This window comes from Sorex fumeus, unplaced genomic scaffold, assembly GCF_029834395.1.
Source record: "Sorex fumeus unplaced genomic scaffold, SorFum_2.1 ptg000072l, whole genome shotgun sequence".
NCBI classification, from domain to species: Eukaryota; Metazoa; Chordata; class Mammalia; order Eulipotyphla; family Soricidae; genus Sorex; species Sorex fumeus.
In genome coordinates, this window is record NW_026606129.1 from 40,242,501 (window position 1) to 40,267,427 (window position 24,927).

A 24,927-nucleotide genomic window follows, 5' to 3' on the forward strand; every position below is an offset into this window, starting at 1 on the left:
GCAGGGTAGATGCTTACCTTGCACATGGGTAATCCCAGTTCAATCCCAGGCACCACATATATTCCCCCGAACCCTGCCAGGAGTAATCCCTGAGCAATGCCACATGCGAACCAATCTCCCCCGCTCTGAAAAAAGAAAAAATTAGAATTCTAGGGTTGGATTGATGAGCTTAGGGTCCTTCTCAGCCTTGAGCACTTGGATTTGTGTGCTGAGCCATGGAGAGGGAGAAGCTTGGGGGTTCTCTCTCACTGAGCCTGGGACAGCTACTCTTTGTTCTCTGCTACCCCCTTGCCTGTGTGACTATCAGCCTGTCACCCCTCCCCCCAGGGTCTCATAATCCTTGGGTTCCAAAGGAAAGGACACAAGTAAGAGTCACTCTTTCAGGCCAGAGTAATGGAACAGCAGGTAAGACTCTTGCCTTGCACACGGCTGACTCAAGTTCAATCCCAGGCACCACATATGGTTTCCTGAGCCCCACCAAGAATAATCCTTGAGCGCAGAGCCTGGAGTCAGCCCTTAGCCCCACCAGGTGTGACCCCAAGACAAACAACAACAACAAAAATAGTCATTCTTTCATCCCTGGTCCAAGACACAGAGTTCTGGACCCTTTGTGTCTTTCTGTCTGCGGCTCCAACTCAGTCCGTGACACTCTCAATGCAAAGGAAGTGCTGTGGGGGGTGCAGACCCGGGATTGAGCTCAAAGGGTTAGCTCACACCAAGTGCAGAGGCTCCCCACCCGCCCGCCAGCTGGCTTGTGAGAATATTTGGAAGATGAGTAAGTTAATTCCTTCCAGATGTTGAAAGGAAGATGATTTAGCACCAGGCCAGGTAGAGTCCAAAGCCCCCTGCTCGTTAACAGAGTGACCTTGGACAGGACATTAATGGCTCTCGGGCTCGGTTACCTCATCGGAAATGGGGAAATCATAAAATCCTCCCCCAGTGGGGTGAGGTTGAGAGGGGGCCGTGCATGGGGACGGGCTCCATCCTCTGCAGCGCCATGCGCCCTACACGTCAGCCCAACCCCACCGTGGCTCATGTGGCTCATGTACTCGTTTGTTGTTCTAGCGGCGGGTGCAGGACGTCATCAGCCCCATCGTGTTTGAAGCTGCCTACAGCCTGGGAGAGCACGTGACAAACAAGGAGGAGAAGGAGCTGCCGGCCCTGACCCCCGTGCTCCGCTGGAAAAAGGGGCAGAAGATCGCCCAGAAGAATCAGGTCAGCCCTGTACTGCTCACAGCTGGAAACCGTCAGCCTGGTGGCATAGATGGCAGAAATAATGGAGAGAGAGAGAGAGAGGGAGAGAGAGAGAGAGAGAGAGAGAGAGAGAGAGAGAGAGACGGAAACTCGGGCTGCCTGCCGCGGGAGGCCATGCCTTTCCTCTGGACTTCTCGTTCCTCATTTGCAAAATGATGAATTATGTGATAGGGTGTGTGTGAAGTGTGTAAGGGAATGGGGTGGGGGGACTTCAACAGAATGGAGGCTCTCCTCTGTCACATAGAAAGGGAGAATGCCCTTACGGGTGGGACCCGGCTGTATCCCCCATTCCAGAACTGTGTCCAGAGCTTTGCTTGGCTCCAAGTAGGTGCCCAGTAAAGGTTGCATTGGTGGGCACGAGGAATGGGTGGTTGAGTTAGAACTGACCAATGCCCACCTCCCTGGAGCCTGAACACTGATCATACCAGGAGACATTGCTGACCATGGCAGGAGCTAGGGGGGATGGAGTGTGTGTGTGTGTGTGTGTGTGTGTGTGTGTGTGTGTGTGTGTGTGTGTAGGGGGGGCTTTGGAACAGTGTGTGTATTGCCCTGTGAGGCTGTTCAGCAGAGCTGGCAGTGGCAGTGATTGTCTGCACCCTGTTGGCTGCTCCATGGAAAACAGGCAGGTGATCTGGGCTCCTGAGGCAGCTTGAAATCTTGGCTCACCACCCCAACATCACCACAGATGCAGGGCCCTGGGTGAGGTTAGGAAGAACAGTTTTGGGGGCTAACCCAGCCTCCTGTGTGAGGGAGGGGGCTATGCTGTGGAACCCTCTCTCTGGCTCTCTGAGCTTTGGGGGACATGAATCAATTAATGTCAACAAAGGCATTGAAAAGGGTTGAACATCCCGGATGTCTTGTAACTAGTGAGATTTTTACTAGGGTAGCCCCAATTTCTCCCCTAGTTTCCACTGTCCTGTTCTTAGGTCAGGTCTGAGATGGGAACTTGGTTCACATGGTCAAACAAGGCTGCCTTCTGCAGGGAGGTTAAGGAAGGAGGAGAGGGCTAAGCAGGGCTGTGGTCTCGGCTGATATCCAGCCCTGGCCCAGGTCTGGGACTCTGGAGCATTATAATGATGACCCATAGTCGTCCTTCTCTGAAGTACTTCTAGGGTGCATTGGAGGGCAGTGTCCACTCAGCATGGACAGTCCCATGCAGCAGAGGCCCAAGCAGCTATCAACCATGGCATGAGCTGTGGGCAGGAGAGGGTTCCAGGCAAGGCCAAGTTCCCACTCCACACTTAACTGTGCCCACTCATTGGATACTTGTTTTGAGTTCAAACATAAACGTTTTTTAAAAATTTTTTATTAGTGAATCACCATGAGGTACAGTTACAGACTTACAAACTTTCATGCTTGTGTTTCAGCTATACAATGATCAAGTACTCATTCCAACACCAGTGCCCATCCTCCACCACCAATGGTCCCAGCATCCCTCCCATCACCCCCACCTCATCCCCTCTACTTATCCTGCCTCTGTGGCAAACATGAACTCTTCCAACCATGAATAGCCTGAAGGGGTCAGCTGGCCCACTGGTCACTGCTGCCTGGAAGAGACTCCAGCTGAGTGAAGGAGACTTGGAGCCGGGAGGTCATACTGGGTGCAAAGTGGGTGTGTGAAACAGAAGGACTGGCCCATGGGTTAGGGTGGGAGGAAGCGTGAGGAGAGAAGGGGCAGAGGGGGAAAGATGAGGGGAAGAGGCAGGGCAGAAAGCTGATAAGTTTCACAGAGGCTCAGAGGAAGTTAGTATCATCTCCAGACAGTGACAAAGGACACAGGTCAGTCTGGGGGCTCCATAGAGCAGCCCCGGGGAAAGTCAGGGAGGTAGAGAAATGGGAGTTAAAATGCTGTTCTGGTCACTTCCTGTCCAAGATGGCAACCATGCACTAAGATTAATGTCTGTGCCCAAGATCTCATGGCAGTGATTAGAAAAGTGTGAATAATAGTCGTGAGGCCCGGGGAAGAGGCATTCACTGCTAAGGAGACCAGCGCGGTGAGTCAAGGAGATAGAAGAATGTAGGGGTAGGGGGAGAGCCTTGCTCTGACAGGTGCCAGGGAAGCAGTATACTCTCTGAAGCAGTATCCCAGTGAGACAGCCAGGCAGCTGCTTCCCCATCATGGATCTCAATTCCTGGGGCTTCTGGAACTTCCAGTATAAGAGCTGACACCCCTTCCCACCATCTGCCCAGACACATTCACAGATTTTCCAGTCTTCCCTTTTACTTATTCTGAAATGGGAATGAAAAACCAAGGAAATCTGATATTAAGGGGAAATGTGGTACATGGAGGGGGGAAAAAGGGTCAAAATAAACCAAGAAGAATGACTTAGAAAGTAAATCATTCAGGGAGTAGAAATTACTGCAAACCTTTAGAAGCCACCTTAGACGCCATGTAATAAATACAGGAGTTTGGGGCAGATCGATAGTACAGTGGGTACTGCCTTGTATGTGGCCGACCCAGGTTCCATTCCTGACATCCCATATGGTTCCTGAAGCCCTGCCAGGAGAGATCCCTGAGTGCAGAGCCAGGAGTAACCTCTGAGCACTTCCAGATAGGCTCCAAAAACAAACTAAATAAATATAAGGAGTGTGATGACTCTATTTCATCCATTAGAAATGGTTGGAATTTTTTTCTTTAACAGGAAGAATCAGGGAAGAAGAAACAGGTTCGTGAAAATTAGCAGGGTAGTTGCTTCCACATTTAATGGAAAGATGAGAAGATGACAGTAAGAAACCACCAGTCAGCAACATGGACAGCTAACAGAAAAGGGAATTAAAGTATTGATTCTCGTCGTCCCCCACTGGAGTGGCAGGAAAGCCAGAAAAAGAAAACAGAGAAAATGGACAACAAGGAGAGATAGCAGAACACAATTTCCAAGAGTTAGCGACATTAATTTTGGGGGTGATTCTCAGGAGGTTCTGGGGATTCTCAGCCAGCTAGGTTGCCAACCAGGTTGACAGTCAAAACAAAGGCTTAAGGATGAGGTGCCAGGAGGCCTTGTGGTGCTGTGAGTTACCTGGGACACACCCAGTGGTGCTTGAGTTACCATTCAGTACTGCAACTGAATTGGAGATGACCTTTTGCAGGCAGGACATGCACCATAAGGGCTGGAGGGAGAGCACAGGAAGTATGTGTGTATATGATATATGCCTTAACTCCTATACTATGTCTGTGGCCCTGCTTTATTTTTTAAATCTAAAGGATTCACCAGATTACAAGCGAGCCAAATTGAAAATGTGCTAGATTCATCATTTTGAAACATCACTAATCCTGAGGCTTAGGGAAAGTCTAAACACTTTCCAACAGGGAGTACTATAAGTGGGGGGTTCTTTATCAGCTTCTGATAGAACTGAAGTCATAACAAGTAGGGGTCCTTATCAGCTTGAGAACTGGGATATGGTGAGAGAGGAGTTCAGTGTTCCTAGAGAAAGAGATTTTGAAACGAGAATTTATACTTAACCTAACATTGAAGTATGAGGTCAGAATACTTCTCAGACAAGCAAGGACCCAGGAAGTTGCTCTGAAAATAAGCCTTTTATGGAGCTGCATGCCAACAAAGAAGAGTGACAACCAGAAGGAGCAAGATGTAGAGAGTAAGGACCTGTGGAACTTTCAGAAGTCTAATGACAAAGGCCTAGAGCTGTGCGGACAGTTTACAAAATGATCAGCCAGTTGAGAACTTTAAACAGAACAATGTGAGCAGTAGACAGAATGCCAAGAAAGCAGCAAATGTGTAGGATATGGTTTCAGTATATTAGAGAATAAAGGCCATCACTAACTCCTAGGAAAGTAGAAATGAGATCAGTCTGTCTTAGTTCAAATATAGGAGAGCTTGGAGCCAGAGAGATAGTACAGGGGTTAAGGCTATACTCTGGTTCCATCCCCAACACCACACATGTGCTCCCCTCCCCCAACCAAGCACTGCTTAGAGTGACTGCTGGGCATAGAGCCAGGAGTAAACCCTGAGCACCGCTGGGTGTGGCCCCCACCCAAGTATGAAAATTTAGATATCATGATATTTTGAGCAAATAGATGAGTCCCAGAGAAGTGCACTTGGTTACAAATATTTCCCCTTAAGGCAAAGCTCAGTGTCTGCGAGTTTGATTTTACACTGCAGAGAGAACTCTGTGATAGATGTAGCCCCAGTAACATTAGTGCTGTTCATTGGTTGCCCATGTGTATCAATTCAGAGCTGTGGTAGGAGTACAAAATGTGGATGTCACTAGTTTGGACTGTTGAGAGGTAAAACTAGAATTACAGAACTTCTCTGAATATCTTATTATCTTCTTCTAGTAAGACAAGCAATATTGTGAAACTTGCTACAAACAAATTACTTAATACAAAATTGCAGAGGGTACCAATAGATAAGCATGTCTTACCGTGGTCACTAGACCGGTAGCATCAGCCTCCCTGGAAGCACATCTTAGAACCCATTCCCAAGCCACAAATCAGAAACTCCTGGGATATGTCCAGCAGTCTGTAATTGACAAGCTGGCCAGGTGATTCTAAGGTAGTGTATATTGAAGAAGCATCATCTTGCCTCTCAAAATCAGGAAGGCAGAGGAGAGAGAACTGTTGTACAAGTGAGATAAATTCTTGTCTAGTAAGGCAAGAGTCCATTAAGGTACTACCTAGGTCAGATAAATCAAGAAGTAGTCATATCAGGGGTCAGAGAGATAGTGCAGGGGTTAAGGCATCTGCCGTGTATGCGGCCAAACCCCATTTAATCTCTGGCATTACATGGTCCCTCAAGTACCCCAGGGTGTGGCCCTGCTCACACCCAGCCCTCACTGCCCAAGTACGGCTGGTCTCATGGGTCATTCACCAGCAGCAACACGTTTTCAGACGCTGGCATTGACCCACTGGTCCAGTTGACTGAGAATCTCTGGCAAGGGCCCCTGGGCACCTAGAGCACCACTTCAGACCCCCTCCAAAAGAAGAAAGAACCAAGGCATTGGATCAGCTTGTTGTACCGAAATAATCACCTCAAGAACCATAAGTGGACAAAGGCAGAAGCAGTTGCTCCTGGGGAACAGGGCTCAGTCTAGGGAGGTATATGGCAGCAGTCATTACTGTTTGAAACATATGACTCTGTGGTTAAAATTAAAATGAAAGAAAAATATTGTTCTTAGATAGAAAAGCCTGTTCAGGAGCCTGAGAAAATTCTGGGAGAATAAACTTTGCTTACTCTCCTTTTCCCAGTTATGGAGAAAATAAATAAAAAGATAATTTAATGATCTTTCTCCATGTGTCTCCCAGATGTTGGCTCATTTGGCAGGGAAGAAAGATTATGAGCCCTAAGCCCCCTCCAGGAAGCAGAGCTGATTTTTAACCTTTGTGTGCCGATATGACAGTTGCACAGACTATCGGGCTGCTCTGGCAGGAAGATGGGGAGGAAGGAACACATGGGAGCACTTTACGTCATGTTGTCAGATAAGATCGGAAGAGAATCTCTTCAGTGCCTTCGTCTCATCATCTCAAAGGCCCAAGCACAGGCTGGCACATAGGAAGATGCAAGGGGTGAATTAAGTCACGGGAGTCATTGCTACAACCTCTGGATGGTCTAGCAAGGCTGCACACACAGTGAGTGGAGTCCAGAGACAGACAGGAGCAGGGTACAAAGAGGTCTCCTGTCGGATGTGAGGTGCCTCACAGTAAACAGGAGTCAGAGTGGGTAACAGGCTGGAGGTCCAGTTCCCCTCTGCAGCACGGGAACAGCCTGGGGAGACAGTGTGCCCCAGGGTGGCTGGGGAGGGGAGCTGTGAGGCTACCTCTGATATTCTTCTTGGGGGCTATTTGATCATCACTGGCAAAGAAAACAAAAACCCAACTTGTTTTATTTGTTACCAAAAAGAGTGTTTAAAAGGACTATAAACCCAAGAACAATTCAGTAAATTATGTGAGAGTGTGTGTGAAAGAGTGGGACTGTATTTGTGAGTGTGTATGTGTGTGAATGTGACAGAGTGTGTGTGTGTGAGAGAGAGACTGTATGAATGTGAGAAATTATGTTTGAGTGTGGGAGAGAATGCATGAGAGAGGATACATGTGTGTGAGAGTATGTATGTGTAGGAGAGAGTGTGTATGTGTGAGTATGAGAGAGTGTATGTGTGTGAGTGTGAGCGTGTTAAAATATATTGAGGTTGATAGTGTGTGAGAATGTGCATGTGTGTTTGAAAGTGTGTATGTGTATATGTGTGTGAGAGTATGTGTCTGAGGGTGTGTGTGTAGGAGAGAGTGTGTATGTGTGAGTATGAGAGAGTGTATGTGTGTGAGTGTGAGCGTGTTAAAATATATTGAGGTTGATAGTGTGTGAGAATGTGCATGTGTGTTTGAAAGTGTGTATGTGTATATGTGTGAGAGTATGTGTCTGAGGGTGTGTGTGTATGTGAGAGTGTGTATGTGTGTAAGAGAGTGTATGTATGTGAGAGTGTATGAGAGAGAGTGTGTGTGTGTATGTGTGTGAGTGTGTATGTGAGTGAGAGTGTGTATGTGTGAGTGAGAAAGAGAGTGAGTGTGAGTGTGTGACTACAGAGATGAAGTCCAACTAAGAGGAGAAGTTGCTCCATGGAGAAAGGACAAACAGGCCAGAGCCTTATAGACGGAGTAGGATTTGAACACTCAAGGTTTGAATGGTGTGACTGGGGAGCTGGGAGGGGGATTGGTATGCTGAGTGTCTTCCAGGGAATGGACATCTGGTGAGGGTGGAGAGGGTCATTTTTCCAAAGAGATGGATTCTGTTTCAGAGCAGAGGAGCTCCCAAGATCAGTGCCAATCACTCCAGAACATCATGCTGACCTTTTGATTCCCTGGTATCTTCCCATTTTGGCATTTGCAGCCTAGGCACATTCTTGCCTAAACCAAGGCTTTGCCAAAACTTGGCATAGGTAGCCCACTTTTGTTCATACCATTGCCCACATTGGCCATTGGTCTTGGAGCAGTCTATTAATCAACTGCTGAATAGCAAACTGCTCCAAGACTAACTGGTTTTAGCAACAGCAGACAGTTATGAATTTGAAATTTGGCAGGACTAGGATGAGAAGTGTATCCCTGATCCACATAGTGTCAGCGGAGGCAGCTCAGTGAGATGGAAGACACATTTTTGTGACATCATGCTCATAGGGCCAGAATGAGGTGCTGGTCATCATGTTCTCTGCTCTGAGCCTCACCCAGACAAGCTTGGGCTTGCTCGAGACACAGTAGCTGCATTCCAGGGACACCTGTTCCAAGAGAGCTTGGGGGTGGCTGGATTGCTTTTTAAGACCCAGTCTTGGAGATCACAAAGCACCCCTTTGCTGTGGTCATAAATTCATGCAGATTCATGGGGAATCACTGACTCACCTCACTCTGGGAGAGGTCACGTTGGAAAGGGTACAATGGAAGGCATTTTGCTCAGTCTCGGGAAAGTACAGTTGTCTACCCAGAGGTAAATTCCCTTGCCTGGTTCCCTGCTCATCTTCCTCCCGTGTTCGTTTGGGAAACCTTGAAGGGTTTTACCCCTGTGCAGTGTCATTCGCCTTTCCAATCTACAGCAGTGTGTGGTGCCTAAATTTAAACCAGCACATTATCTGCAGACTATGCCTGTGGCTGAAAGGTAATCTGGATTAACAGGAGAATCACTGATGCTGTTTTCGTTTTATGAATGTCATCATTGAACCCTTGAAATAGTTTGTAGGCTCATGTTTTATTTTCTTATCTTAGTTTGTTCATAACTGTAACTGGTCAGTGTAAGCATTTACATGGTGTGTGTAATTGTGTGTGTGTGAGAGAGAGAGAGAGGGGGAGAGAGAAGAGAGAGAGAGACAGACAGACAGACAGACAGACAGACAGAGACAGAGACAGAGAGTCAATAATTGTCTTTGTTGAGTGGAAACTCAGCAGCATTGGAGGGCAAAATAAAAGGGTGGAAATAAGTGAGATCTAGACAGCTGCCTTCCCTGTGGAGCATGGTTTTAAAATAGGAGACAAATATTATATATAGAATGATAAATTTTTAAGTTATTAGCACCAAGATGGGTGGAAGAAGGAAGAAGCACATGGAACTACAGTTGACCATAAGGACCTAACGCATGTGTATGTGAGGGGGACGGTGGCTAAGGGATATGGCTTTGATTTGCACCATGAATGGTGAGAGTATTTGTGCTCGGGTTACCTGGAAGGAAGAATGTGATGGGTGTCACCACCTTGAGCTAAGGGGAGTTACCAGAGAGCCAGTAACGGGGTAAGCAGGGCAGGGGCAGATATTACTGGATGTTGTCCATAGGGTGAGGTCAGATCACTTCACTTCCCACAGCTGGAAGTCAGACAGATGCTTTGCCCATGAAGTAAGGAAGATGAGAGGGAGGAGCCTATCACCAAGACCAGAGTAGGATTTGGGGGGACTCTGAAGCTTATATAATTAGGGGTGAAAATGCTCATAAGGAAATAAGGATCAAGTTATTAACACAAAGTTAGGGGGCCAGGTCCTAAGAGCAGCGTGTCAATGGGGCACCCTGAGACTTGGGGCCCATTATCTGGGTGCTTAATCCACCATTGGCTCTGACCTCACTCCTTGCCTCAGAGACAGATCCACAGGGAAGGCAGCTGTCATCTCTTTCCTGAGCTATTCAGTCACAAACTCTCCTCCTGTTTCCTCCTTGACTGAAATGGTCAATAATGCCCAAATGTTTCAAAAGTTAGTTCCCTCCTGGGCTCCTGACATGTCCACGAGAACAAGGGAGTCTCCCCTTTATGCCTATGATTCCATGGGTTTGCCCCTCACTTGCAAGGTAGGTCATGTTGGCAGGGACACTTGATCCTTTTGGAACGGTGGCATGGGACCATGGACTTCCATAGATGAGATTACTCTGTCCTAGTCTTTACTCTCTGTTGGCTGGCAACTATGCAGGAGCCAGGGTTGACACCCAGAGAAACTGTCTGGTCTGTCCCATAGGAGGATGTCCTGAAATTGTGCTGTGTTCTGCTAGGGGAAGAAACTCACAAACATGAGCAGTGACAACAAGGTCAGGCATGATCTCAGTGGTATGATATATGGCTTGTGTGTATAAGACCCTAAGCTCCATCCCTGCACATGCACGCGCGTGCACACACACACACACACACACACGCATATGCACACACACAGAGACAGATAGTTTAATTGTAAACAAATTACAATTGAAAATGGCAGCAGGCTCCACTCTCCTAATCATCAGTGGACACTTGCCTTTCAGTCTACTGTCCCTGGTTCCATCCCCTGGCACTGCTGGAATCAACCACCAAACATGAAATTAGCAATAGCTCCCAAGAAGGGCAGGACCACCATGACTGACCGAAGGCCCCCTAAGGAAAAAGCCTCACTGAAATGATTCATGTCCCTGAGGAGGAGTGAATGACCTCAGTAAGACCAAAGCACAGGAAACCAGGTGTCATAGACTAGGACTCCCCTGAGTTATTGAGACCAGAGTAAGGGAGGGCTGATGGACCTGCTATGCATCACAGTGGAAAACTGTAATTCTTCCCAAATGGCCAACCTCAAGTCCCTAGCCACCCTCCACAGACTGGCCCAACTCAAGCATACCCCATACATCCCTTTCTGGAAAGATAGGGGTTTGGGCACACCAAATATCAGGCCCCAACACTGGGTAGGGTATTGGCTTTTGACTCCAGGGTCTTGTTAGAAGGACACCAAGCCCCTCTGAAGTGCTCACTGCCCCTCCATGACATGGGAAAGGGTTCCTGTCAGCCCTCAAGGCCTGGGATCTCATGGGCTCGCCACCATTGATTTTTCCTTTAGAACTAAAAATGGCTATGTTGTCCTGTTATTTAGGCAGAGCCCATTACAAGTGAGGTTTTTCTGCTTCTCCTTGTTTTCCTTACTTCATTGGACAAAGCATCTATGTAACTTCCAGCTGTGGGAGGTGAGGTGACCTGAACCCACCTTATGGACACCATCCAGTAAAATCTGAAAGAACAGACAGAGAGAAATGACCAGGTCTTTGCAGGTCATTCAAGAAAGAATTCTAAGAATTCTTTCTTCGTGTGAACCATTCACCACTGAGGGCCTTTAAGATGTTCTCAGAAAAAAAGGCAGAAAGAGCAACTGCTGTATACACTTCTTAGAACCTGGAACTGAAGAAGCACTTCAGTGATTCCACTCAGGACTCCTGCTGATTTAGCAGATAGTCATTGCTATTCTTTTTGCTTCATTACCATTAGATCTTGTTTGGACCTTCCTGTTGCATCTCTCTTACAGACGGTGTTTGAAAGAAATTGCCATTCTGAGGACTGTGCAGCCGACCTGCAGCTCCGGGGTCAACTGCTGCTGTCTGGGTGAGTCCATGCTGCTTTCACCACTGTGTTCTGGTGAACCCCAAAACCTGAGCATGTATAGCATCCCCACTTCAGAAGGTGAATACAATTAGTGAGCCATAATGTTTCACATTTTGAAAAGTTGTCTTGAATGATTTTCATGGTGCTAGAGATTGAACCCAGAGTCTCATACATGCAGGTCATGTGCACTATCACTGACCCACAGCACCGCCCTATAAGAGAGTTTTAACAGCGATAATTTGGGGCTGGGCAATAGTATAGCAGGTAGGGCGTTTGCCTTGCAGGCGGCTAACCCAGGTTCAATCCCCAGCATGCCACCTGGTCCCCCGAGCACCACCAGGATTAATTCCTGAGCTCAGAGCGAGGAGTAACCCCGAGCATCGCCATGTGTGGTCCCAAAACCAACAAACAAAAATTTACTCTGACACTACTATGGGGGAGCAGGGAAGAGTTCAGTTTGGTTTGGTTTTGGAATTCTTACCTCTCACAAATAAGTTAATGTATTTCTGTGAGTATCTGTGTTGAGGAGGAGGGACAGAGGAGTGGAGGAGAAAATGTCATTTTACTCACTGTGTTAACTGAATCACATAAAATTGTCAATATTGAATAAGCCGTTCTAGGCGATTTCATATGATTTGCCTTAGGAGAAAAAGGAAAGGGCTTTTCCACACTGTATAACTGCAACATCCGCTCTCACAACCAGTGGTGGTTCTGTGGCAGGAGCCAGGGTGAGGAGGAGCCTGGCCTGATGTGTGGGCACAGACAGTCTCTCTATTGTCCTGAGGTTTCCTGGCTCTGTGGGTATGTGTCCCTGGGGCAAAGGTGAACCACAAGGAGGCCTGCTGTTTCCTCTTTGCCAGCCTTTGATTGCAGACTTCTCTCAGGCAGAAGGTGCCAGTGCTGTTCACGCAATCACATTTCAGAGAATGATTTCCTTTCGAGACAAAGCCCTCTGAAAGATTGTTCTAGCTTTGGGGCCAGAAAGCCCCTCCAGGCACAGCTCAATAATAAGCTTCAGTCATGAAAGCTGTTTCCTAAGATGCCGTCCTGGGTCCCTTCCTTTAACGGTAAGAGTTCCATTTGAGTGGAGTGACAGAAAGAGCCCATCCCTTATGTGCTGAAAGTAGACTAAGAACCAAACACGATGGCCTCTCAGTATCTGTGTTGCAAACCATGATGCCCAAAGTAGACAGATTGTAAGAAGGAAGGTGCCTGCCACAGAAGCAAGGAGTGGGGTGGAGTAGGAGTGGCAAGAGGGATACTGGGAATATTGGTGGTGGAAAATGCACACTGGTGGAAGGATGCATGAAACTCAAATCATGAGAGCTTTGTAACTATCTCATGGTGATAGAAAGGAAAGAAAGAAAGAAAGAAAGAAAGAAAGAAAGAAAGAAAGAAAGAAAGAAAGGAAGGAAGGAAGGAAGGAAGGAAGGAGAAAAAAGAAAGAAAGAAAGAAAGAAAGAAAGAAAGAAAGAAAGAAAGAAAGAAAGAGAGAGAGAAAGAAAGAGGGAGGGAGGGAGGGAGGAAGGAAGGAAGGAAGGAAGGAAGGAGAGAGAGAAAGAAAGGATGAGCACATCCCTAACTATAATTATGCCAAATACTATAAAGATAAATAAACTTTCTCATCATAGGAAAGGAATACTAACATTATTTTGCTTTGTTTTATTTTGGGCCTTTACCTTTTATTTTGTTTTGGGGTCACACTTGAAGATGTTCAGGGCTTACTCCTGGCTTTGTGCTCAGGATCACTCACTTCTGGCAAGGCTTAGAGGATTGTAAGGGGTTTCAGGGATAGAACCTGGGTTGACCATGTGCTAGACAAGTGGCCTACCTGTTGTACTATTTCTCTGGCCCCAGGAATACTAACACTCTCTTGGGTTTATTTGGGGGAGCAGTGGATAACCTCTAACCCTATGCATACATCTTTCTCCAAAGTACTTAAATACTAGTTAGCATTAATTTTTACTTTTATTGATTTATTTTTGCTCTTGGGAGTACACCTGGCAGTGCTTAGGACTTACTCCTGGTTCTGTGTTCAAAGAACACTCCTGGCAGGGTTCATGGGACCATATGGGATGCCGGGAATCAAACTCAGGTCATCCCTGTGCAAGGAAAGTATCCTATCCACTGTCACATTATTAGCATTACTTTTGCTGAGTAAAAGAGTGGTCAATTAAAGTAGCAAGGTTGGAAATTTTATGAAGCTTAGAAAATTACTGCAGATATATGCAGTGGATCTTGGAATTATTTAACATATATAGGAAAGTCTTCCTAGGATTATTAGAGAAACCTATTCTCAGGAAGATTCATAAATTATCAGGTCATTCTTTTTAATTTTGAATAGGTCATCTAAAGAGTGTCCTAAGGAAAATGTAATGAAGCAAAAGTACATGGATTTGTTTTCTCTGGAGACAGATTATAAATATGGGAGTTTATTTTGGAGCAAGGAAAAGTTTGTGCAGTGGGATAATATTCACTTGCTTCAAGGTGAAATATTGGACAGGAAAGTCCGTGTGTCACTGTCCTTGCTGGTCAGACCATCCTTGCTGAATTGGGCTTTTCATGCTGGAGTTTCTTGCTGGGGTTTCACACAGAACTCTAGATGTGGTCAGTGAGAAACTTGTGCCTCACACTGCCCCCGCCGCCCCAGCCTGGCTCCCCAGTTCCACTCCCCAGAGCTCAGTAATCCATAATGTGAGAACTGGTGTGTCAACCACAACCCAGAATCCTCTATTCATCAGCTGCACATGCACACACAGGCACACATGCATGCACTCATGCGCACACACACAAATACACACATAATCAGCCACCGCAAAATCCAATTGTAATCATGTATTTTTCTGGATCTGCAGTCACCTGAGGACTGGCTGGTCTGACTGGATTTGGTTGGATTCCGGCTGACTGGCTCACTTAATGCATTTGCGTTCAGGAGAGGGTAGCTCCTTCCTGACTAGGCTCAGTCATTCAAACTCAGCTAAGCTTTGGGGTCTTTGATTGTTCAGCAGGACCTAGTGGACTTGTCTGGGGCTTCTTCCTCCTATGGGAAGAGCAGGGTGCAGAGGGTAGGTGCAGCCGTGCATTCTTCCTCAGATCTTGGCCAAAGCTGGGGCACTCCTAGTTCAGACTTATGCTGTGGGTACAGCAAAGTCCCATGACCAAGCTGAAGTTTAAAAGGATAGCAGTGTCCCCTCTGCTTCCTAGAAGAAGTGCAAAGTTACACAGCCAAGGGCATGGGTGACTGGAGGGCCATGGGGACCAGAAGCAGGAGTGCAGTCTCCTACATAAAGAACACTCAGAGTCCTTGAAACCAGGAGCAGACCCCTCCTTAAGATGAGTTTTTTCCCAGGAGCGTTCTCCACCCCAACCCTCATCTGTCAAATTAGCTTTTTTGGCTCAATCCACTGTTCAGCCTTCATTATACTGTGTGGCCTATAACTTTCCTGAAAGGAGCCACCAGAGAAACATAGATTGGTAATTGAATACATCGCAATACAAAGCCAAACCCAGGGTTTCATGGCCATTGGATTCGCCCCAACCTTGGAGAGAGTTCAGCCAGGCACAAAGTAAGCAAGGACATATTGGACTGCGGTGAAGCCGAGACCTAAAGTGGGTTGACAGCGGCTTCCGAGGCTTCCAGCAGAAACAGTCTGCTTTGGCTGTCATTTCATTCTCTCCTTTTGTTATTGCTTGGAACCGGGTGCACACACCATCATTGTTTCGTTCACAAGTCCTGGACACCAGGCTGCACAAATGAGCATTCTATGCGTGCCCCTCTCTAGTAACGCTCAGGGTGGATGGGAGGGGGCGGGAGATGCAGCAATGGTGGCACCCCCTGGTCTGCGCAAGGGAAGAGGGGGCTGGGGCCTTTTGGGGCTGTGGAACAGCTTCTAGGGAGGGTATCAGGCCTGTTGGGCAGACGAAACCCAAGAGCATAGAGATGTGGAGATAAGATTCCCCTGGGGATCTTGGCTCTGGAGAGAAGGGGTTTCAGCAGAGATAGTGAGAGAATGAGAAACTTGATTTGATGGGTCTCTGAGTTGGGGCTCCTTCCTAAAACCGAAAGAAGAGTCTGTGTTCAGAGTTCTATGAGTGCAGCAAAGCTCGCATAGGAAGACAGTGAAAGCCAGAAGCTGCGGGCCTGGGGCATCTCTTCCACCCAGTAGCAGCATATTTCAGCTGTAATTCTAGCTGCTGTTCTCCCCAGCCACCTCTGTTCCTGTAGCCCTGGGCATGTCCGCAGAGTGGGGCCCCCACATCTTAGCATGGGTGCATTCTTGGCAGGCCTGGACTTTGGGTGGATTGTTTTGTATTGATCCCCCACAGGATTATTTCCCCTAGGCTACCAGGAGCAGTTAGCATGGAGCTGCTCTCCATGCTGTCTTGAGAAGTTTGTTCTCCCATGAGTGCTGACTGTGTACTGAAAAGTTGAAGCCAAAAGTAGTAGAGGAAGATGATGGGGCTATGAGAGACTACAACCCTGGTCTCTGTCCCCACCACCAGAAATGACTCTAGAGGTCCCTTACTGTTCCCGAGGTAGCTTGGGTAATCTCCGGCCCCACAGGACCTGAATAGCCTGGTGTCCTTGAGTCTTTGCATTAAACTGCAGGCCCAGTTGTCTGAGAGTTGCTGGAAGAGTCATCACTTCAAATAAATAAATGCTCCCCCCAAAACCAGCAGTCAGTGCAGTCTAAATTGCTGTGACAGGAAATAGCCTAGCACCCTCCATCTTAGGCAGACAGAGGGAGCCTTGTGGCCAGGGGCCAAGCGGGAAAATGCTCCCTGGGGTTGGGACTCATGAGTGATTTTGATTTTTTTCCTCCAGAGAGAAAGAATTCTGATAGAATTCTGCTATCTCCTAAAATAATCAACTTTGAGATTTTGAACCCATGCTTTTCCGTGGTCTCAAGAACGGCTCCAAAATAAACCCATTCCAAAATGTCCAGGAATAGGGCTGAGGCTGTTACTGTTAAACAGGATTGAAAATTCCATTTTTAATAAGATGCAACTATGTTTTGTTTTGTCTGTCTGAGTAGCGACAGGACCTAAGAAAACATCACATGTGGTTAAAACACAGACGATGGCAGTTGAGCTAATATGTATATATATTTGATGCATCCCATAGGAGGCCAATGGAACGTTCCAGTGCCTTTTGGCTAGCCAACTCCAATAGTGAAAGAGCTCTTAAGGGCAGTGGGCAGACACAGTGGAATACTTGTGAAGTTATAGGAGCCATTGAGTGACCATGTATAATGGCCCTATGGTTACAGCCCTAGAAATGCTGTGATTATGGTAAGGATGGTTGAGAAATGCATTTCCCGAAGCCCTTGGCTGTGAGGTGGAGAGCTCCTGTATGAAAGACCAGCCTTCAGGCGGAGGGTAGCTGCACCTGAGAGCTGAAGATTAAAGCCAAGTATTCTCAAGAGTGGCACTGTGACCTGAATTGGCACACGGTGGTGGAAAGAACTGTCTTGCACCAGGAAGGGGTAGAGAGCCCTGTTGCTTGTGCACAGGTCCCCACAGATGCCTCAGTTACTGAAAGCCCACCCTAGTGTCTCTCCAGAGCATGGCCTTTGGCAAGGTATCTGACATCTTTATACCTGTGCCCTTGACTCTAGAATGAGAGGGGATGGGGGGGGGTGGAGGGAGATAATAACAGTACCAACAATACCCAGGGAAGTTTCGAGTATTGAATCTGTTGATTCAATAGTTCAGTGCTTCCACAAGTGTTAGGCACAAAGAAAGCCCGAGCAGAAGAGAGCAAGCACTGTGAGTTCGCTGAATTCCCCCAACAAGGGGACCCAGCATAAAAGTAGATATTCATTCTTTTGTTCCTGCTAGTGGGGAGGAAGCAGAGGACCAGGGAGACCAAGGGGCTGGGGGCAGACTTAAGTCTGGAACGCTGATTTCCAAACCCTCTTACTTCCTACACACTGGCCTTGGGTGCTGTCAGGATTGAGCCTTGGTTAATTCGAGACCAGAGTTTCCGAAGCTGGGGATCTCAGAGAAGTTCTCAGTGTGTAAGCACCAGCTCTGAAAGGAGGTGCGTAAGCTAGGAAAAGCCCCACTATGAGAGCAGGCATCTCTCCCTGGGTACACAGGCCGACTGGGGCTGACTTTCTCTCTGTAGTGAGGGCATCTCTCCCATTGTTCCCATGCCGGCCCCCTACCCAGCCAGCACATTCCTAACCCTGCAGGTTGGAGTCTCTCTTTCCTTGGTCTTAACTGAGCTTGTGGCAGGCATAGTATCCATGTGACAGAGTCCCCACCACCCCAATATCCTTATTATTTTGTAAAGCTAAGTGAGTGGGAGCTGATCACAAACCAGAAAATAGTTGCTCTGAGCCAGTATTAGTCACAGGCTAGATTTATCTGCTTTCCTTTTGTGTCTACCCCGGATCTAGTGGGGATGGGGAAAATGCAAAAGCAGTTCGTGGATCAGGGACAGCTGACTCTGGCAGTCACTGCCTGGGGACTCCTGTGGCTCCAAGGACAAGCCTTGTTTCCATAGCCTTGTCTAGAGTGATGGAGGGCTGCAAGAAACGGTGCTTTTGGGACGTAGACTGAGAGTCACATTCCTATCCCTGAGTAAGCCTCTGCCCTTGCTCTGATGGGGGGCGTCCTCACCAGAGAAGCACATGACTCTCACTTTGTAGGAGGCACACATCAAGGATGACTTCAATAGTGAAGGTGCCTCTCTAATGGGAACATGTGGGCAGAGGGAGGGAGTTATCCTCGGAGCAAGACCAATGTGGGCACACGCAGACACTGGGATGAGAGCAGACAGAGGGCCAGTGGCTTCTGCTCACAGAAAGAGTTCCATGGTGCCAGCTCATGCATTGATGCGACAGGTACTAACACAGCACCAGCAGCGGAAGGAACCAGCACCTGTGCCCAGCGGAAGTGAGCGAGAGAATTACTGCTCTGTGCCTAGCAAGCGGACTCATAGCAGGATTTAGCTATGATTCTAATTCTGCTTCTCTGTGACTGCAATTCCTTAGAGGCACACGCAGGAGTTTCCTCCCCCTCATCTGAGCTTGAGTTCTGAAGCTGACCCCGGGCCAGGTTTTGAGTGTCTGTCATTTATCTGAGAAATGCTGGCAGCAAGGGTGAGGAAGCAAGGCAGTCTCATAGGAACCTGTACAGAACCCCAGCGAGCCACACTGGCAAGTCACCTTTGTTTAGCTCCTGACTCTGCCCCAGCTTCTCATCTTGGCTTGACTGTTCAGATCGGTACCTGACACTCCCCACCTTCAGGGCCTCTCCTGGGGCATTGTGACCGTTTTGAGGGTGGCTGGACACCTCTGTGATGATGGGGCACTGTTCCCATAGTCCCTCTATCTCTGGGGTCTCAACCGCTAGCACTGCTGGTCCACAGGGCTAGAAAGGTCAAGAAACACTCATCTGTCGCCTTGGTTCTCATTGCCCATTCATAGAACTGTTGTGCAGGGCAGGTGCTGGGCTGAGGAAAAAGATGAAAGGACCTCGTGGTTAGTGTGTTCATGCTGGTTCTTGGAATTGTTGCATTTCTTGGTGCAGAGTCGGAAACTGATAGACAGCCAGTTGACTTGTCTGAGGTCAAAAAGAAGAAAGCTCTATGACCAAAGCAGGAAGAACACCTGGTGGGCAGTTCCTGAGTCTCAGTCCAGTGTTGTGGCCCTTTGCCCCGTGGACAGTCTTTAAATAGCATGGCCTGCCTCCTGCTCCCACAGCGCCTGGCTGTGGCCCAGCTGGAAATGACCTTAGGAAATCCCTTCCCATCTCCCGGAGGATCTGATTTGTAGTTTCCTAAATAGCTTTCCAGCCTCCAAGAAGGACTGGGGAAGGGGACAAGGTGGACACCACCTCAGGAACTGACTGTTTTCTTTTCTTCTTCTTTAGGGAAAAGAGCTGAATCCCCCACCACACGAACACATGCACACACACGCACACACACACAAACACACACACACATACACACACACACACACACACACACACACACACACACACCAGTAGTACCAGTAGTGCTAGGAGACTATGGTTTCAGACCGTCTCCAGAGCTCTCACATGCCAAACATGAGGTCAGAGCTCTAACCCTTGAGCCATCTCTGTGGCCCTGACAGTTTTTCTTTGCTGGGCCAACTCCATGGCTGGGAGGGCAGGATTGCTGCATTGACTGGGGCAGAGGGAGGGTGGGGCAGAAATCAAGCCAAACCAATCTAGGTTTGGGCCCCAGCCAACCCACTCAGGCAGACATTGGCTGAGATTTTCCGTTGGGATATTAAGAAGAGTGGGAGTATCTGTGGGGGACAGTCTGAGGAATCACCTGGTGACAAGCACCGCAGAGGCTGGAACTGAACTCCAGGCCCCTGTCCATCTCCCAAGCCCTGGGGAAACCTGAGTCTGTATCCTCGCTATGCCCTAGTCAAGTTTCTCCCACACAGAACCAGGTCACGGAAGGTTTTTGTAAAAGCTTCTTCCCAGTGGAGTCAAAATGGCTCGAGACTGGAGTGGCCAGACATCTCACTTCTCTCGAGTCTAGGGTCCAGAGCAGGCAGTGCGCGCTGTTTCTCTGCTGCGTTGGTGTCATTTGTTCTGCATGACTGTGTGGTTGGTCTCTCGCCACTAGGATGAAACTCGCCCCTCCCAGAGCCGCCTTGAGGAGCCAGAATCCAGAATGCTCGCTTGCTTGATTTCCTGAAGTCAGTCTCTCCCCCTCCCCCGCCCCGTTGTCCTCACATGGCCTGGCACACACATCCCTGCCAGGGTGCCGGCAGGTCACCTAGGGTGACCTCGGGCGGCCTGCTTACTATGCACAGACGGCAACCCAAGGAGAGTTGCAGCTGAGGCAGCATGGTCCTTTCTCCTGGTCGAGCCTAAGGTGGCAGATTTGGGTAGAACCCAGTGGCCCAGGATTCACGGTACAGTGGAAGTGAGAGGGAAGGCATTAAGTCCAAAATGTCTGGATTTTATGAGCCTGACTCCAGTTGATCCAAAAACAATGAGGCTCGGTGGATTCTCTTGGTGCCAGGCCTCCGTCTGTGAGTGTTGCTATTGGAGACAGGCTGGTGCCCTTCCTGCTCTCACCAATGGTGTTAGGGCCACAGTCTTGGTAAGGGGTTACGCCCACCTGAGAGCTCTCATCAATAACTGAGTGATTTGGGGCGGGGGGTGAGGAAGGCTGGTAACTGTTTGCTGCTGTTTGAGCCCTAGACCCCCACTCAACGTCCCATGAATATCATACTTTACAAAAAAATCATGGCAGATTTGATGCCAATTTTTTTTGGCAGAAAAGTCAGTGGAACCATTATGTGATGCTTACCGCCCACCCCCCAACCCCCGCCAATTGTGCTGGTCTTGCTTAAAAATTACTTCTTACTAAACTGTCTTTCGTGCAAAATTAGGGTACACAAAAGCACATGAATACATTAAAATCAGATAGTTCAAATCAATGCATAGTATCTCAGCTCAGTGAACATTTTTCTGGTCTGAAAAAAAAAGTTAACACTGTAGTTGTTACTAGCTGAAATATGACCCAGGAAAACATGTGCTACAGTATTGCAAAGCATGGACTTCCAAAATTTAATCCTTGGTGTCAGAAAACTCTGCACCTCTGGTGGCTGGTTTTGTGATTCATGGGCTGTCCCCTTGCCACTCATGTAAATTGTATTAACTTCATCATTTCGCCAGTGTGGCATCTTTGTATCCATCTGGTGCATTTGAAATTCCCAACTTCCTGAAGCTTTTGAGGACTGTTTTGTGTAGTAGCACATCCCAATCCAGTTCTTACCCAATTCCAGGGATGGTACTTAATATTTCATGGACCACCAGCATAAAATAGCAAACACTCCTCATCATCCACTCATTGTACAAATGGCACAAGTGATCATGAAATGCTTTGATTTTGTTTCTACGTACCAACAATGCATGTGTGCTGAGAACTCTAGGCTTGAGGCTCATAGTGCAGGAGAAGACAAGTTATAATTCATGTGTCACTGGTGAATCCTAATGCTCTGTTTACGTTTTCAGCAGAAAATATACATGTGTTGATCCTACAATAAAAGATTTAAACCAGATTTTGGACTGAGGGAAAATAGTGCAACTGTGATGCGGAATAATATGTACAACATACATGTTCAAGGTGAAAGAGCGGGTCAGATACTTGCCTTTCATGCAGCCAACTCCAGTTTGATCCTTGGCACCCCATCTGGTTCCCTGAGTACCCCTAGGAGTGATCCCTGAGCTCAGAGCACAGCCAGGGATGGCCCCCAAAACAAAAACGTTGCAAGAGTGAGACCTAGACTAGAGCTAACCCAAAAAGCAACCTTGCTTAGCTATTTCCCTGCTCCTCATGCCTTTCGCTCCAGAAATGTTTCCAGGAGACCTGACCTGGGGTGCTGTAAGTGGAGCTCACACTTCATTCTTAGTTCTCCAGGCCAGCCCATCGCTTCCTTTGTAGGAAGGACTGTGGGTTTCCAACGGAGACCAAATACAATGTGTTTATCAGATGTTCACAGAGGGAATCTGGTACTGGTAGAATTTTTATCTGTCCCCTTTGGATAGGAAGAGTTTGTTTTTTTTTTTTTAAACCTATGGAGAGATGTGTAGGAAGAACCTTCAGGGAGTAAGGATTTGGTGTCTTTTAGGATTACTTCCTTGGGACTTTGTTATTTTGTTGCCTCCCTGGTAGTGCTGTGGGGGAGGGGCGGAGGGCATGACCTGGTGGTGTGGCTGCGATGGTTTGCCACTCCACTAGGAAAGCAAGCATCTGTACAGATCTTTCATGTTACAGCAATGCAGATACGTCAGGATGTCATTCACCTTCATTTCTACTACAAAGCTATGGTGCTGTTTAGATTCCTAAAGGAATCATATTCTTTATTAATATGTTATTAATAGACTAAACAAAATTACATATTATTAGTTAACCACACATTTTTAAGTACTATTATCCCTGCATTTTTGCATAATTGGTTTCTTTGTAACCTTTTTTTTCACTATGCATTTAAAAACATTATTTTGAGAAAGGATACATTTACTTCATAGACTACCAAGAACTTTTTGGTGGCACAAACACAGGTAAAAACCTGTTTGAGAGCCAAGGATGTGGTTCAAAGATGTGGCCCTTGCTGGTATGTGCAAAGTCCTGGTTTTGAACCCTGGTACCTCTTGGCCCTCAAGCACCACCAGGGGTGGTCCTGATGGGTCCCAGGCTATGCCCCTGAGCACTGTCAGGAGTGACCGCTCCCCAATAAAACCCTGCACTAGAACTTTTCCTTGACTGTGAAAAAAGATACATACTAGAGAAAGTAATATTTTAGGCTGCTTCTTGGAGTAAGCAAATGATTTTTTATTATAAAATCCAGAACTGGGGCTTCATTTTCAGGCTATTGTTATATTAGATTTTTTCACTACTAAAATATAAAGCTAAACTTAGAAGCCATGGGAAGAAGTGTTCTACTGACTTCGTGGCTTCTTGTGTCTGCCATCACTTGATTAGGAGTAAACATTCATTCCTAGTTCTCAATTTATTAAAGACTAAGATCTTTAGCCTTCAGAACATTGATGAGTTCAAGAAAACTTGCATTTCAGACCCAATGTAGAGAAGCTTGGCATCAGGGCATGAGTGGATGCCACTTTGTGGCCACACTGGCATGTGGGTGAGGTGGTTTGGAATGCTGATCTGGTTTTGGATTCTGGATACTGCTTTCAGGGATCCAGAGATTCATGTGAAAACCCATCTGGGGAGCATTGATTGCCCACTCCTTCCCCAAGGCTGTCTCACCTCTCAGGGAAAGGTTCCAAATGAGGGAAGGCTTGGGTTCCAGTATGGTTTGCTGTCTGTCACCAGTTATGTCCTCATTCTGTTCTTTAGCAAAATGCATGCAGCCGACCCGGGTTTGATTCCCAGCATCCCATATGGTCCCCCGTGCATTGCCAGGAGTAATTCCAGAGTGCATGAGCCAGGAGTAACACCTGTGCATCACCGGGTGTGACCCAAAAAGAAAAAAAAACCCAGGGGAAAGCATGGTCACAACAGAAGGTTTCTCAGGAGACCACAGTGGTCCTGCTGCCCAGGAGTGTCCCTGAATTGTCTGGCCTGCCAGCTTCCTGGAAAGGCAGGTTGGCTTCTTTTGTTTTATTTTATTTTATTTTTTTTAATTGAACCACCGTGAGGTAGTTACAAAGCTTTTGTGCTTGAGTTTCAGTTATACAATGATCGAACACCCATCCCTCCACTAGTGCACATTTTCCACCACCAATGTCCCCAGTATGTCCTCCGCCCATCCCAATCCTCCCCCTGCCTCTGTGGCAGATAATTTCCCCCATATTCTCTCTCCACTTTTCGGCATTATGGTTTGCAATACAGATACTGAGAGGCCATCATGTTTCGTCCTTATCTACTTTCAACATACATCTACCATCCTGAGCGATCCCTCCAACCACCATTGACTTATTGATCCCTTCTCTATTCCAGCTGCCTTCTCCCCCAGCTCATGAGACAGGCTTCCAACTATGGAGCAATATTTCTGAACCTTGTGTCTATTGTCCTTTGGTGTCAGTTTCATATTATGTTATTTTATATTCCACAAATGAGTGCAGTACCCTATGTCTGTCCCTCTCTTTCTAACTCATTTCACTTAGCATGATACTTTCCATGCAGGTCGGCTTCTTGCTTGTGAGTTGTGATTTGCAGGTCTACTGGGAAACTCCCATGTGGCACAGGTTGGCACTGTGCCTTTGCTGGGTGGAGCCCCACATCTCTGCACACCTTCCTCTCCAATGACATCAGATCTCTGAGCAACCCACAGGTCTCGGGAATTCCTCGTCCCCCAAAGTATTCTTTGTTTTTAATCCAGTTGTTACAGTGAGTGGAACTGATTTGTTCCAGATGTCCAAAGATTTAGTGATTCCGGAAACTGCTCCTAAAGGACAGGCTGACGAGGGTTTGGATTCCTCCGTTAGCTGGTGAGGGAAGCAGTTCTCGGCACAGTTGAGCAGATGGGACTGGAGAGCGCCCAGGCTGTGAGGCGAGGCATGGAGACCCCTGTGTTCCTCCTGTGTGTATCCCAGGAAGGATGGCCTTTGAGGCGAAGACTAATTCTCCCACTGTGTGGGTTATTAAAGGGGTTCAAGCAAGAAGCACAGATATGTATGTGTATTTTTATAATTAAATGTATATTTGATGTGTATTGACGATGAAATGTATTCACTCCTATTGAACATTTAATAATGTACTTATATGAATTATCTAACTGTAACCAGGTAAACTACTATTTTGGTTCAGATAACCTTAGTTAATCCTTTTTTCTCACTTTATGAGCAGAACTGACCCAGGTGGAAACACATAAGGAAGTCACAGGTACTTCTAGCTTCACATA

The 24,927-nt window shown here is 47.3% G+C and overlaps 1 protein-coding gene across 1 annotated transcript in view; it reads left to right on the forward strand.

Moving 5' to 3' along the window:
• ITGA9 (integrin subunit alpha 9) overlaps positions 1 to 24,927 on the forward strand; it is a 329,418-nt gene that overhangs the window by 163,093 nt on the left and 141,398 nt on the right. Inside the window, exons 16-17 of the mRNA XM_056129639.1 lie at positions 1,066 to 1,215; positions 11,487 to 11,563. Coding sequence (XP_055985614.1) covers positions 1,066 to 1,215; positions 11,487 to 11,563 — 227 coding nt within the window. The remainder of the gene's footprint in view (positions 1 to 1,065; positions 1,216 to 11,486; positions 11,564 to 24,927) is intronic.